Raw genomic sequence first — 16,077 nt, 5'->3', positions numbered from 1 at the left:
ATCATTTGTTTTTCAACAGGACAATGACCCAACACACCTCCTGGCTGTGTAAGGGCTATTTGACCAAGAAGGAGAGTGATGGAGTGCCTCCACAATTACCCGACCTCAACCCAATTGAGATGGTTTGGGATGAGTTGGACCACAGAGTGAAGAAAAAGCAGCCATCAAGTGCTCAGTATATGTGGGAACTCCTTCAAGACTGTTGGAAATGCATTCCAGGTGAAGCTAGTTGAGAGAATGCCAAGAGTGTGCAAAGCTTTCATCAAGGCAAAGGGTGGCTACTTTGAAGAATCTGAAATATAAAATATATTTTCATTTGTTTAACACTTTTTTGGTTAATACATGATTCCACATGTGTTATTTCATAGTGTTGATGTCTTCACCATTATTCTACAATGTAGAAAATAGTAAAAACCCTTGAATGTCTAGGTGTGTCCAAACTTTTGACTGGTACTACACACAGAGAAAGTTATTTTTGGTGGTGGCCACCAGTTGCCCAACCCTGATCTACAGCACCAATCAAATAAATCACACTGTGAATGGGGTATGGTAGTAGGTGACAGGTGCAATGGTTTGTGTCAAGAACTGCAACTCTGCTGGGGGGGATACAACTGAATAATGGGAAGGTGTTCCTCATGTTTGCTATGCTCAGTGTTTGAACCTTCCCTGTCAATAATGTTGGGTACAGATAGGATATTTGTTGTTTTCATTACATTACTTGTCAAGCATGGGAGGATTTGGTTTGAACATGCAGAGATCTGATCTGCTCAGGGTGTGTCACAACTTTGTCTCACACATCAAAAGTGTATTGCGTTAAAAACATGAATTGATAATTGTTGGAAACTGGCCCTAAACTGTCAATCCTATCACTCATCAACCTAGATGAGTGTTGAACTAGTAACCGAAAGGTTGCAAGATTGAATCCCCGAGCTGACTAGGTACAAATCTGTCGTTCTGCCCCTGAACAAGGCAGTTAACCCACTGTTCCTAGGCCGTCATTGAAAATAAGAATGTGTTCTTAACTGACTTGCCTAGTAAAATAAAGGTAAAATAAAAATTAAATAAATAGATCAATTCAAAGTTTCACCAGAAATAATTCTCTCTGATCCCATATCACAATATGCACCAGTGACAAGAGTAAGTATTTTCAGTAGTTCTGCTATCAATTATAGGAGTTCTATGAAAGGAAATTTTTGGGTAAGGGATTTGGTGTCATGCTGTCTGAAAGGCTTTTGACTGAAGGCAAAATATATATATATATTTTTTACTGATCTCTCAGCCTTTATCCATAAACCTTATAATAACAATCTGTCACTTTATGGCAGTATTAAATTGAGGGCCAGCATTTACAGTTGGTAATTCTAGCCTACTGTTTGTTTGTCTCATTCCTTACCTTGTAGACTTGGGGGAGGTTCTCATTGTCTGTCTGTCAGGATGCTACCTACAGTTCTTGCAGATTGTTTGTTGTGATTTAAGTGTCTGAGTGCAATGAGGTGCTATAAGCATATAAGATTACGTGACACCGATAGTATCTTTCAAAACGTACCCAAATCAAAAACCATGGACTTGAGGCCTCCAGAGTGGCACAGCAGTCAAAGGCACTGCAGTGCTTGCGGCGTCACTACAGACCCGGGTTCAATCCCAGGCTGTCACAACCGGCCGTGACCGGGAGTCCCATAGGGTGGCACACAATTGACCCAGGTGAGGGTTTGGCTGGGGGGGCTCATCGTGCTCTAGGGGCTCCTTAGGCGGGCCGGGCGCTTGCAGGCTGACTTCGGACGTCAGTTGAACAGTGTTTCCTCCGACACATTGGTGCAGCTGGCTTCCGGGTTAAGGGGACGGGTGTTAAGAAGCGCGGTTTGACGGGTCATGTTTCAGAGGACGCATGACTCGACCTTCGCCTCTCCCGAGCCCGTTGGGGAGTTGCAGCGATGAGAAAAGTTTGCAATTGGATATCACGAAATTGGGGATAAAAAGGGGGCAAATGTATTATTATTTTTTTTTAACATGGACTGATAGCAGCCTTGTAGGAAAACTGAAAGAAAGACGCTGCTTATAAACAGGGCAAGGTGACTGGGACAATAGTTTGGTCAAACATATTGATCAAGATGGCTCCAGACAAAGTGGAGGAGCAATTCAGCGGGTCGGACACAAAAGGCATATGAGGCAGGGGCTCCTAACGATCACGGATTACAAAAATAAAGCCAGCCACATTGCGGTTACCAACGCCACCCTACCGGATGAGCTAAACATATTTTTCTCAAGATTCAAGCACAATGACCCTGAGCTGCTGAGGAGAGCCCCCTATGACAACATGGGCTTCACACTCAGTCTCCACTGAGGACGTATGTAAGTCATGCAAACGTGTTAACTCTCGCAAGGCTGCCAGCCTAGAAGACATCTATAGACGTGCCCTCAGAGCATGTGTTTCTGACATTTTCAATCTCCCCCTAGCTCAGGCCTCTATACCCACCTGCTTAAAGATGTCCACTATCATCCCCGTGCCCAAGAAAGGGAAAGTAACAAGTGAATGACTACCGACTAATAGCACTCACTTCCGTCATCATGAAGTGCTTTGAGAGGCTAGTCAAAGACCATATCACCTCCTCCCTCTCAGACACATTCAACCCTCTCCAATTCGCCTACCGTCCTGACAGATCCATGGATGACGCACTGCACCCTGCCCTTACCCACCTGTACAAAATGAATGCATATACTGTATGAGGATGCTGTTCATCGAATACAGCTTGGCCTTCAATATCATAGTGCCCTATAAGCTCATTACAAAGCTCACGGCCCTGGGTCTGAACACCTCCCTATGCAACTGGGTCCTAGACTTCCACACAGTTCCAACTCCATCATCAAGTTCGCTGACGACACGACAGTAGTAGGCCTGATCAACAACAACTACGAGACTGCCTACAGGGAGGAAGTAGGCACTCTGACGGCGTGGTGCCAGGTAAACAACCTCCCTATTAACTTCAAATTCCTCGTCGTCACATCTCAGAGAAGCTGAAATCGTTTAACCACACGGACACCGTAGTGAAGACACGGCAGCGACTATTCAATCTCAGGATGTTGAGATTTGGCCTGTCCCTGAGGGCCCTCACAGTCTTCTAGAGGAGCACCATCGAGAGCATACTGTTGGGTTGCATCACAGCCTGGTATGGCAACTCCTCCGCCGCCGCAGACCGCAAAGCCCTACAGGACACGTACAACACCAGGTGTTGCAGGAAGGCCAAGAAGATCATCAGGGACCCCAGCCACCCAAGCCATGTTCTGTTCTCCCCGCTTCAATCGCTCACATGCTGGCAGTACAGGAGCATCATGGCAAAAACTGAGACTGGCCAATAGCAGGAGTAAATAACAATAGCGGGGATACCTAGTCAGTTGTACAACTGAATGTCTTCAACTGAAATGTGTCTTTCGCATTTAACCCAACCCCTCTGAATCGACATCCACGTCTTCGGCACCCGGGGAACAGTGGGTTAACTGCCCTGCTCTGGGGCAGAACAGGTTTTTACCTTGTCAACTCGGGGGTACCGGTACAGAGTCAATGTGCGGGGCACCGGTTAGTCGAAGTAATTGAGGTAATATGTACATGTAGGTAGATTTAAAGTGACTATGCATAGATAATAGCAGCAGCGTATTCAGGAGTCTAATTGGTTGGGGGTAGGAACTGTTGAGAAGCCTTTTGGACCTAGACTTGGTGCTCTGGTACCGCTTGCCGTGCAGTAGCAGAGAGGGTGGCTGGAGTCTTTGACTATTTTTAGGGCCTTCCTCTGACACCGCCTGGTATAGAGGTCCTGAATGGCAGGAAGCTTGGCCCCATGATGTACTGGGCCGCACGCACTACCCTCTGTAGGGCCTTGCGGTCTGAGGCCAAGCAGTTGCCATACCAGGCAGTGATGCAACCAGTCAGGATGCTCTCGATGGTGCAGCTGTAGAACTTTTTGAGGATCTGTGGACCCATGCCAAATCTTTTCAGTCGCCTGAGAGTGAATAGATTTTGTCCTGCCCTCTTCACGGCTGTCTTGGTGTGCTTGGACCATGTTAGTTTGTTGGTGATGTGGACACCAAGGAACTTGAAGCTCTCAACCTGCTCCACTACAGCCCCGTCGATGAGAATGGTGGTGTGCTCGGTCCTCCTTTTCCTGTAGTCCACAATCTCCTTTGTCTTGGTCACTTTGAGGGAGAGGTTGTTGTCCTGGCACCACACGGACAGGTGTCTGACCTCCCCCCTATAAGCTGTCTGATCGTTGTCGGTGATCAGGCCTACCACTGTTGTGTCATCAGCAAACTTAATGACGGTGTTGGAGGCGTGCCTGGCCAAGCAGTCATGATTGAACAGCGAGTACAGGAGGGGACTGAGCACGCACCTCTGAGGGGCCCCTGTGTTGAGGATCAGCGTTGCGGATGTGTTACCTACCCTTACCACCTGGGGGCAGCCTGTCGAAGTCCAGGATCCAGATTCAGAGGGAGGTGTTTAGTGCCAGGGTCCTTAGCTTAGTGATGAGTTTTCAGGGCACTATGGTGTTGAACGCTGAGCTGTAGTCAATCAATAGTATTCTCACATAGGTGTTCCTTTTGTCCAGGTGTGAAAGGCCAGTGTGGAGTGCAATAGAGATTGCATCATCTGTGGATCTGTTGGGGCGGTATGCAAATAGGAGTGAGTCAAGGGTTTCTGGGATAATGGTGTTGATGTGAGCCATGACCAGCCGTTCAAAGCACTTCATGGCTACAGACCTGAGTGCTACGGGTCGATAGTCATTTAGGCAGGTTACCTTGGTGTTCTTGGGCACAGGGAGTATGGTGGTCTGCTTGAAACTTGTTGGTATTACAGACTCAGACAGGGAGATGTTGAAAATGTCAGTGAAGACACTTGCCAGTTGGTCAGCGCATGCTCGGAGTACACGTCCTGGTAATCCGTCTGGCCCTGCGGCCTTATGAATGTTGACCTGTTTAAAGGTCTTACTCACATCGGCTATGGAGAGCGTGATCACACAGTCGTCCTTAACAGTGGATGCTCTCATGCATGTTTCCATGTTGCTTGCCTCGAAGCGAGCTTAGAAGTAATTTAGCTCGTCTGGTAGGCTCGTGTCAACTGGCAGCTCGCGGCTGTGCTTCCCTTTGTAGTCTGTAATAGTTTGCAAGCCCTGCCACATCTGTCGAGCGTTGAAGCCATTGTAGTACGATTCGATCTTTGTCCTGTATTGATGCTTTGCCTGTTTGATGGTTCATCAGAGGGCATAGCGGGATTTCTTATAAGCTTCCGGGTTAGAGTCCAGCTCCTTGACAGCGGCAGCTCTACCCTTTAATCCATGGCTTCTGGTTGGGGTATGTACGTACAGTCACTGTGGGGACGACGTCATTGATGCACTTATTAAGCCAGTGACTGGTGTTGTGTACTCCTCAATGTCATCGGAAAAATCCCGGGAACATATTCCAGTCTGGCGCTAAAATGGCACAGATACAGTACAAAGATGAGTCCTCTATCTATCTCTATGTGAAGGTCATGCGAGATGGAGCTTGAATCTGATGATGGTGGAAATAAGTATGAATGTCCAAAATAATGGAAAAATAAGTTAAACTAATGTAGGAAAGGAAACTTCTAGTGTTGGTATTACCCCATTGTTTCTGGTAGGAGTTTGTTTTCTGGGAGTATTGGGTCCCGATTTGGTGGATCCGTGGGGAGTATCCAAAATGATAAAGAAAGCCTTGAGTACAGTACAGTTAGTGAAGATCACAAGGGGTGCGCTTGTATTGATTTTGTGTGTTTATGCTGATCAGAAGGATAATTTTCTGGGCCTCAATCGAGTTAATGATTATCCTATGTCATGTTTTGACCTACGGAGCAGGGTACCTGTCAAAGGAGTAAGTTCTGGAGTGTCAGAGAATGTTGACATTAACATGCTAAAGAAAATTCCTGGAGTGGTCGACATTTGTAGGATTAATTGTTTGGTCAATGGAAGGAAGGAGAACTCTGCCTCTGCAATGCAGTACTGCAAGGCAAACGCAGCATTCCATTGGAAATGTACTTCTGGTGTACCAAAATGCTGTCGGTGTGAACGAGGCGTAAAGAGGCAGGCACATAGGACAAATGTGCTAGATGTTAAATTCCACATTCCTCGAGGTAGGAATATTAAAATCTGGCATGTATGATAGACGTCTTTGCAATGTAAAAGTCGTATTCCTAATAACTTATAGGGTAGTGAGAGTGACTTTATCACAGTGCATTGTCATACCAGCCACATTTCTGCCTGCTAGAGACCCAAAAACTCAGATACACAGGAAAACATTAAATGACCCAGGGAAATCGATAGATCACAAAAACATATAACTTTCAAAATTGGTGAACCTTTCCTTTTAACATCTGAGGAGCTACATGGATTACTGACTCGTGCAGTCCAACCCTATATATAAATAGTTTTTTTTGGGAGGGGGGGTAAATTCTTTCGTAGTTTGTGTTTTAATGTTCATTTTCTTTTCCCTGTAGTGGAATAAACTTTTATTTTGTGAATTTAACCCCCGTCCAGTTAGAGGCGACAAACATTTTTGCATGTAGCTCGCCAATAAATCCAACGAGAAGACTAATAATTATAAGAAGAAGACGTGATCAAATATTTTATAACGAAACCAAGATAGACCACAGCTTGTCGTTAGTCATAGTGGGCAGAACAAGCAAGCAGGTGGGCAGGGCCAAGCACGCGTTAGCGATATCCTATTGGCGCGTTGTAGTAGACGTCTGCATTTTTCGTTAGGGAACATCTACGATGAAGTCCCTTGTGCAGTAACTCAATTCGGATTTGCACTCCCAAACAGCGCGATTTAAAAACAATTTTTGCAAAGAATAACACTTCATAACAAGTGTATTGTGATCAAATGTTTAATCGATGAGAAAATTAGCAGAATGTCGGCCAAAATCCATCTCGTTCCCTCTTCTCCCACTACGCGCCAGTAAGCACCTCTCACTACCATATTTGCTAGTGAGTGGAAACGCCAACCGGATGCTTCACATTAATACATCCAGTGAAATATCTGTCTTATTGTTCTATCTGTGACATGATGACGCGAAGCAGGAAGTGTGTTGTTTTGATTGACGATACACTGGGACAAAATTGTTGATTTATATAAAACAAAAATACATTTCTCTTTGCTTTGAAGGTAAGGTCGTAGTCTCAAGTCTGAACCCTCAATGTCCTTTGCAGCATCATAGCAAACATACTAGCGTACCTAGCTTATTTTCTAACGTTAACTAGCCAGCTAAAAAGTTACAGTAATTAACGTTACCTCCAAGTTACAAACGAATGGGTTATCTACACTGTACAAAGATTAGGAGCCATGGCTGTATTCATGGATGCCAAGGGAAGCCAGGCTTCCCCCCCAAAATTGAGAAAAATGCATATAATGTATATTTCGTTTCTCTGTGTTTCATAATTGTCCTTCAATTCGCAAGAAGCTGAATGCATCTCACCGGAAAATGCATCTCACCGGAAAAAGCATCCGCGCAAACTAAACAGCGAACATCTGTCTCTCTACGTGTATGCCATCTATCTGATGCTGTCAGGTCCAAACCAGTATGACATTGTTGCAGCCCATAACGTTGATTGGAATGCAACGGAAGCCAGCGAGCATTTGGCCTCGATTGATCGGTCTTTAAAAATATATTTTTTTAACAGCGTTAATTATTAAGCTAAACTGAGCAAGCTCAAAAGTGTCAAGGATAGCCAGCTTGGATTTTGGCATCCCTCCTATCAAATCGCATTGAGAGCATACATCATTGACAGAAACAACTTGAATTGTTGTATCTCGTTGTGTTGTAGCCCTCTGGTGGCTAGCTAGCTAAAATTGTCCCTTTCCTAAATTATCCATGGATGGAGATAGGTATTTGGTCTTGTGGTTTTACTTAATTCTCCATACCAGCCAATGATTATAATGGCGATTCTGATTAATTAATGCACTGTTGTGCCCCTGGCCTGAGAGGATGGACATTCAGCATGTAACAGGCTAAAGTTGCCCGTGAATGGAATTAGGCTAGCAAGTAAGCATTTTAGCCAGGTAGCCTAGGACAACAAAAAATAAAAGTGTGTACTGTATGGCTGAGTGATAGACCTTTTCGTCAACATGAAAGAGAGGAGGATGGCATTGGCGTTTCTCTACAAGTAGGGTGAGTCAACATATTTTCTACTTGCGTTCACACATACTCACGCAGACAGAACCATGGACAGCCACATTTTATTTTGCTTACGTTGATTGGAATAAATTGTTTTTGGTATCTTTTAGTTGTCACTGTATTAGACTAAGCAGAGGTGATTTGATCATGTTGAAGTTGAAATTGTGCTGGAATGGTGGAGGCAGCTACTGTTTTCTTTGCGACTTGCGGTAACTCTCTGTGGTTCTAAATCAATAGTTGTTTAGTGGTCCGTAAAATCCGGAAACATTAACTTGCTTGACCATGCTGTTGTTGCTGTCTGTTACATGTAATAACCTCAGCAACAAATAAAAACGTCCTCTCACTGTCAACTGCGTTTATTTACCACAAACTTAACATGTGTAAATATTTGTATGAACATAACAAGATTCAACAACTGAGACATAAACTGAACAAGTTCCACAGACACGTGACTAACAGAAATGTATGAATCTGTGTCCCTGAACATAGTGACTGTTACTTTTGATTTTGACTCCCCCTATCTGGTGTGGCTACCAGCTGCATTAAGTACTGCAGTGCATCTCCTCCTCATGGACTGCACCAGATTTGCCAGTTATTGCTGTGAGATGTTACCCCACTCTTCCACCAAGGCACCTGCAAGTTCCCGGACATTTCTGGGGGGAATGGCCCTAGCCCTCACCCTCCGATCCAACAGGTCCCAGACGTGCTCAATGGAATTGAGATCCGGGCTCTTCGCTGGCCATGGCAGAACACTGACATTCCTGTCTTGCAGGAAATCACGCACAGAATGAGCAGTATGGCTGGTGGCATTGTCATGCTGGAGGGTCATGTCAGGATGAGCCTGCAGGAAGGGTACCACATGAGGGAGGAGGATGTCTTCCCTGTAACGCACAGCGTTGAGATTGCTTGCAATGACAACGAGCTCAGTCCGATGATGCAGTGACACACCACCCCAGACCATGACGGACCCTCCACCTCCAAATCGATCCCGCTCCAGAGTACAGGCCTCGGTGTAACGCTCATTCCTTCGATGATAAACGTGAATCCGACCATCACCCCTGGAGAGACAAAACCGCGACTCGTCAGTGAAGAGCACTTTTTGCCAGTCCTGTCTGGTCCAGCAATGGTGGGTTTGTGCCCGCCCATAGGCGACATTGTTGCCGGTGATGATTGGTGAGGACCTGCCTTGCAACAGGCCTACAAGCCCTCAGTCCAGCCTCTCTCAGCCTATTGCGGACAGTCTGAGCACTGATGGAGGGATTGTGCGTTCCTGGTGTAACTCGGGCAGTTGTTGCCATCCTGTACCTGTCCCGCAGGTGTGATGTTCAGATGTACCGATCCTGTGCAGGTGTTGTTACACATGGTTTGCCACTGCAAGGATGATCAGCTGTCCGTCCTGTCTCCCTGTTGCGCTGTCTTAGGCTTCTCTCTCACAGTACGGACATTGCAATTTATTGCCCTGGCCACATCTGCAGTCCTCATGCCCCCTGGCAGAATGCCTACGGCACGTTCACGCAGATGAGCAGGGACCCTGGGCATCTTTCTTTTGGTGTTTTTCAGAGTCAGTTGAAAGGCCTCTTTAGTGTCCAAAGTTTTCATAACTGTGACCTTAATTGCCTACTGTCTGTAAGCTGTTAGTGTCTTAATGACCGTTCCACAGGTGCATGTTCATTAATTGTTTATGGTTCATTGAACAAGCTTGGGAAACAGTGTTTAAACCCTTTACAATGAAGATCTGTGAAGTTATTTGGATTTTTATGAATTATCTTTGAAAGACAGGGTCCTGAAAAAGTTTATGATTTGTGGACTAAACTGGACAGAGGTTGCTATCCGGTTTTGTGATAAAACAAAGGTTTCTTTGAATTTATTCTACCACTGTGTCTAATTGTTTCAGCCTTTAGGCCTAAATATCACGGTCGCAAGGCATATGAATTAACAGGTTATAGAGCAAACAACGCAATTGTCACTACACAGGTTGTATGATGGCCTTTTTTTCTGGCTTCCTCAGTGATCTTACCCACGCACCGCCACTGTTAGGAACACCTACTCTTTCCATGACATAGACGGACCAGGTGAAAGCTATGATCCCCTATTGAAGTGGATTTAACAAGTGACATCAATCAGTGTAGATTGACAGGTTGAATAATGATGTTTAAGCCTTGAGATAATTGAGACATGGATTGTGTGTGTGCCATTCAGAGGGTGAATAGGTTAGACAAAAGATTTTAGTTCCTTTGAACGTGGTATGGTAGTAGGTGCCGGGCGCTCCGGTTTGAGTGCATCAAGAACTGCAATGCTGCTGGGTTTTTCACGCTCAACCGTTTCCCGTGTGTATCAAGAATGGTCCACCACCCGAAGGACATCCAGCCAACTTGACTCGACTACGGGAAGCATTGGAGCCAACATAGGCCAGCATCCCTGTGGAACGCTTTCAATACCTTGTAGAGTCCATGCCCTGACGAATTGAGGCTGTTCTGAGGGGAAAAGGGGGTGAAACTCAATATTAGGAAGGTGTTCCTAACGTTTTGTACACTCAGTGTATAAGCCACTACAAAGATGATATCTCGACTAGCTAGCTTGCAACCGCTTATTCATAAGATCATCTTTCTATAAGCTTCATTACCAAAGTGTATGATATAGTAATTAAATTGAGTCCTAGGCTAGTCTGAGCAGATTGTGTTGTTGTAGCTAGCCATTGTAATATATATTTTATTATTTACACAGGTGCATTGTTGCTCTACATGTGAAACGTCTGTATGAGTGACGCACACAACCACAGCACTCCACCACCATGGGCCAGCGAAGGAGGGGGGTGGCTGCATCTCCTGGGGGCCCCCAAGCAAACAGACACCCTGACGGGCTCACAGTAACTCCCCAGGCCCCAACCAGGAAACACAACATTTGCATGGTGTCAGACTTCTTCTACCCCAACATGGGAGGGGTGGAGAGCCACATCTACCAACTATCCCAGTGTCTGATCGAGAAGGGCCACAAGGTGGTGATCGCCACCCACACCTACGGCTGCAGGAAGGGGGTCCGCTACCTGACCAACGGGCTCAAGGTCTACTACCTGCCCCTGCAGGTGATGTACAACCAGTCCACCGTCACCACCTGCTTCCACAGCCTGCCACTACTGCGCTGTGTGTTCGTCAGGGAGCGCATCACCGTGGTGCACGCCCACAGCTCCTTCTCCGCCATGGGTCACGATGCACTGTTCCACGCCAAGACCATGGGCCTCAACACGGTGGGTATCAGTCTAGCAGAGAGGGTGTTTTGGGTGGTGAAACTAAGCCTACCTTTGACCGAACGTAGCGCACTATAGGAATAGGTTGCCATTGCAGACGCAACCTACGGCAAGGCAGTAACATATCACATTCCTGAAGTAGCTTTTTATGTGTCCATCTAGTATAAATAACTAAAGGTTGTTTTCTGTTTACAGGTGTTCACTGACCACTCCCTCTTCGGTTTTGCTGACGTCAGCTCGGTGCTGACCAATAAGCTGCTGACTGTATCTCTGTGCGACACCAATCACATTGTGTGCGTGTCATACACCAGTAAGGAGAACACAGTGCTCAGGGCAGGGCTTGACCCCGAGATTGTTTCTGTCATCCCCAATGCTGTCGACCCCAGAGACTTCACCCCCGACCCCTCCCAACGGCATGACGACAGGATCACCATCGTTGTGATCAGCCGTCTCGTCTACCGCAAAGGTAGGGAGGGAGGGGTGAGACTATACTGTATATAATGATAAATGTAGCAAAAACTTGATCTATGTCATTTATTATTACATACAGTTCCTGTAGGTATGATTGTAGGAGTGTGAAGTGTCATTCCCTGCTCTTTCCCTTTTTTAAGGAATAGATCTTCTGGGAAGGATCATCCCAGAGCTCTGTCTGAAACATCCAGATCTACATTTTCTGATTGGTGGAGAGGGACCTAAGAGAATCGTGTTGGAGGAAGTGAGAGAGAAATACCAACTACACGACAGGTACAATTATACAGTGGTGTGTGTGTATGTATGTGGTTGTATGTGTTTATATGTACTACATGTGTCTGATTTGCTTCTCTCCCAAGGGTGCATCTCCTGGGGGCCCTGGAGCATAAGGATGTGCGTGGGGTGTTGGTCCAGGGACATATCTTCCTCAACACCTCCCTGACTGAGGCCTTCTGCATGGCCATAGTGGAGGGAGCCAGCTGTGGACTACAGGTGGGTTCATCCCTTATCACAACACAGGCCAGGTACTGTATACGTTAGCTGGTGCACTTTGAGATAAAGTGGTTGAAACCTGGGACTGGTTGGGTGTAAGTCAGGGATAGTCTAATGAGAAGCATGGTGGATTGAGTGGGTGTTTGTCCATTAAGATGAATGGGGCAACGAGGTGAACTTTGCATATATGTGGGTGTTTAGATGTAGAGTATGCTTGTAATGTGAGGGAGTTTGAGATCTGATAATTTTGTGTGTGTGCGTGTAGGTGGTAAGTACGCGTGTTGGAGGGATCCCAGAGGTTCTGCCTGAGCATCTGATCACCCTGTGCGAGCCCACTGTGCATTCTCTGTGTGCCGGCCTGGAGAGTGTCATCGCTAGGCAACTATCGGGCCGCGTTGCCTCCCCCGCCACCATCCACGCCCACGTCCGCACCCTGTACACCTGGAGGAACGTCGCAGAGAGAACAGAGAAGGTAGGCTCATACATGCTTACATACTCTCTATTTTATTATGTTTCATAAATCTACACTATGATACACTTTCATAATACCTTTTATTGACACTGACTGAGATACTGATGAGGTCTAATTCATTGATACTAACACTGTGTCTATGCTCTCTCTGTTCTGTCAGGTGTATGACTGCGTCGCTGGGAAGGAGGTTCTTCCTCTGGAAAGACGGCTGCTCAGACTGAGGGCCCACTGTGGCCCCGTGGCAGGCTCCATCTTTGCCCTCTTTGCTGTTCTCGACTTCCTCTTCCTGCTCCTCCTCCGCTGGCTCCTCCCAGACCGCCTCATAGATATTGCCATGGACGCCACGGGCCCTCAGGGGTTGTGGAGGCGGGGCTTGGTCGATAGGAAAGGAACTCGCTCTAAAAGTGCCGTCTTGACAAAGGAGGAGTCAAGTGGTCACAAGACCAAGCTATGATCACAACTCCAAGCAGGCACAAATCCTTATCCTCAATTGTTATACAACTCCTGAAAATACAGATATTTTTACATTTTTTACTTGATATCTGACCCCACTACCTTATGACCTGTGGAGACTGACCACTCGTTGCAGAATGTTTTAGGGGGAACCCGTGTGTTTACAATAGGATTGTTTTTTTGTTTTTAAAAAACTTTTTTTGTTTTCTTTTCCTCTATATATTTAATATATTATTTCTTAAACTTTATATGATCGAAAGGATCAATACTTTGTAGTTATGTTTCTTTTGTAATGTTATTTCTTTAAATTCTTCTGAGTGGCAGCCCAAATCAAATCTAATTTTATTTGTCACATGCGCAGAATACAACCGGTGTAGACCTTACCGTGAAATGCTTACTTACAAGCCCTTAACCAACAATGCAGTTAAGAAAATATTTACTAAATAAACAAAAGTTTTTTAAAAAGTCACACAATAAAATAACTAGGCTATATGGTTAGTTGAGGTAATGTGTACATGTAGGTAGGGGTAAAGTGACTATGCATAGATAATAAACAGCGAGGGGGTGGGGGGGGGGGGGGGTCAATGCAAATAGTCCAGGTAGCCATTTGCTTAGTTGTTCAGCAGTCTTATGGCTTGGGGGTAGAAGCTTCTGTTGAGAAGCCTTTTGGACCTAGACTTGGCGCTCCGGTACCGCTTGTCGTGCGGTAGTGGAGAGAACAGTCTATGACTTGGGTGGCTGGAGTCTTTGACAATTTTGGGTCTTCCTCTGACACAGCCTGGTATAGAGGTCCTGGATAGCAGGAAGCTTGGTCTTAGTGATATACTGGGCCGTACGCACTACCCTCTGTAGCGCCTTACCGTCGGATGCTGAGCAGTTGCCATACCATGCGATGATGCAACCGGTCAGGTACAATGTGTGAAATAATATATTGAAAATATATGAACAGAATATTAATTGATATGAATTTAAATAATGTACAGTCGTGGCCAAAAGTTGAGAATGACACAAATATTAATTTCCACAAAGTTTGTTGCTTCAGTGTCTTTAGATTTGTCAGATGTTACTATAATTACAAGTATTTCATAAGTGTCAAAGGGTTTTATTGACAATTACATGAAGTTGATGCAAAGAGTCAATATTTGCAGTGTTGACCCTTCTTTTTCAAGACCTCTGCAATCCGCCCTGGCATGCTGTCAATTAACTTCTGGGCCACATCCCGACTGATGGCAGCCCATTCTTGCATAATCAATGTTTGGAGTTTGTGGGTTTTTGTTTGTCCACCCGCCTCTTGAGGATTGACCACAAGTTCAATGGGATTAAAGTCTGGGGAGTTTCCTGGCCATGGACCCAAAATATCGATGTTTTGTTCTCCGAGCCACTTAGGTTAACACTTTTGCCTTATGGCAAGGTGCTCCATCATGCTGGAAAAGGCGTTGTTTGTCACCAAACTGTTCCTGGATGATTGGGAGAGTTGGTACCGTGTTGGTACCATTCTTTATTCATGGCTGTGTTCTTAGGCAAAATTGTGTCTGAATCCACTCCCTTGGCTGAGAAGCAACCCCACACATGAATGGTCCTCTGGATGCTTTACTGTTGGCATGACACAGGACTGATGGTAGCGCTCACCTTGTCTTCTCCGGACAACCTTTTTTCCAGATGCCCCAATTGGAAAGGGGATTCATCAGAGAAAATTACTTTACCCCAGTCCTCAGCAGTCCAATCCCTGTACCTTTTGCAGAATATCAGTCTGTCCCTCATGTTTTTCCTGGAGAGAAGTGGCTTCTTTGCTGCCCTTCTTGACACCAGGCCATCCTCCAAAAGTCTTCGCCTCACTGCATGCAGATGCACTCACACCTCCCTGCTCCCATTCCTGAGCAAGCTCTGTACTGGTGGTTGTTGGTGGAATTAAATAATTCCTCTAATGTACTCATTAATTAAAATCAATCTGTCTATTTATAAGAATTTGTAAGATACTTATTAACATAAAATAGACAGGATACAGTCTTATTAAAATTAGATAATAGTATTTATTCTCGGAGCACGCTACCATTTGACCATAAGCAACAGGTTTATATACAAGATATGACGTCATAGGTTACAGAATAAATCTCCTCGTCCTGACTAATAGAAAACAGGTTCAAAAGTTCATTCCAACTTCCCAGCGCACACACATGACACACAATATAATCTATTCTCCTGAAGGCTCACTATAATTTATTACCACTTTAGCAGACAACTCAAGATAATGGAAGACCTAAAAAGTTATTCACTACCTTATCTAAACATCTCAGGGCTAAGTTGGGTCAGTTCAACCATAGTTTAACGACCCTTTCTGTTTACTTTATAACCCACAGCACAAAACTCTTTTCACTAGGCGTGCAGAGTTCAATTAGTTATAGTTTTATCTAAATCTAGAAATTGTTTTAATTATTATTAACAAAATTCCTAACAATCCACCCTAAATAACAAAACAATTCATAGCTACATATCAAATACTATATAGAAACATAAATGTTATACAAGAATAAACCAAACCAATACATGTATTTACACTCCATCAACAGTGGTGCACCGATCTCGCAGCTGAATCAACTTTAGGAGATGGTCTGGCACTTGCTGGACTTTCTTGGGTACCCTGAAGCCTTCTTCACAATAATTGAACCGCTCTCCTTGAAGTTCTTGATCCGATAAATGGTTGATTTAGGTGTGATCTTACTGGCAGCAATATCCTTGCCTGTGAAGCCCTTTTTGTGCAAAGCAATGATGACG

General features: G+C 45.1%; 1 protein-coding gene across 3 annotated transcripts in view; it reads left to right on the top strand.

Annotated features, from left to right (window-relative positions):
- LOC120064181 (phosphatidylinositol N-acetylglucosaminyltransferase subunit A-like) overlaps nt 1-13,723 on the top strand; it is a 48,318-nt gene extending 34,595 nt beyond the window's left edge. For 2 of the 3 annotated variants that reach the window (XM_039014575.1, XM_039014573.1), the window contains 6 exons: nt 10,898-11,417; nt 11,613-11,883; nt 12,029-12,161; nt 12,248-12,380; nt 12,646-12,852; nt 13,013-13,723. In XM_039014575.1, the coding sequence (XP_038870503.1) occupies nt 10,965-11,417; nt 11,613-11,883; nt 12,029-12,161; nt 12,248-12,380; nt 12,646-12,852; nt 13,013-13,306 (1,491 nt within the window). In that variant the 5' untranslated portion in view covers nt 10,898-10,964 and the 3' untranslated portion in view covers nt 13,307-13,723. Of the gene's footprint in view, nt 1-7,062; nt 7,165-10,897; nt 11,418-11,612; nt 11,884-12,028; nt 12,162-12,247; nt 12,381-12,645; nt 12,853-13,012 lie in introns of those variants that run through there. The other variant, XM_039014574.1, reaches the window with a different exon arrangement.
- The last annotated feature ends 2,354 nt before the right edge of the window (nt 13,724-16,077 follow it).

The sequence above is a fragment of the Salvelinus namaycush genome, chromosome 19 (assembly GCF_016432855.1).
Source record: "Salvelinus namaycush isolate Seneca chromosome 19, SaNama_1.0, whole genome shotgun sequence".
In the NCBI taxonomy this organism is placed as follows: domain Eukaryota; kingdom Metazoa; phylum Chordata; class Actinopteri; order Salmoniformes; family Salmonidae; genus Salvelinus; species Salvelinus namaycush.
The sequence above is the reverse complement of the archived record's forward strand: the minus strand, read 5'-3'. Positions and strand labels throughout refer to the sequence as shown.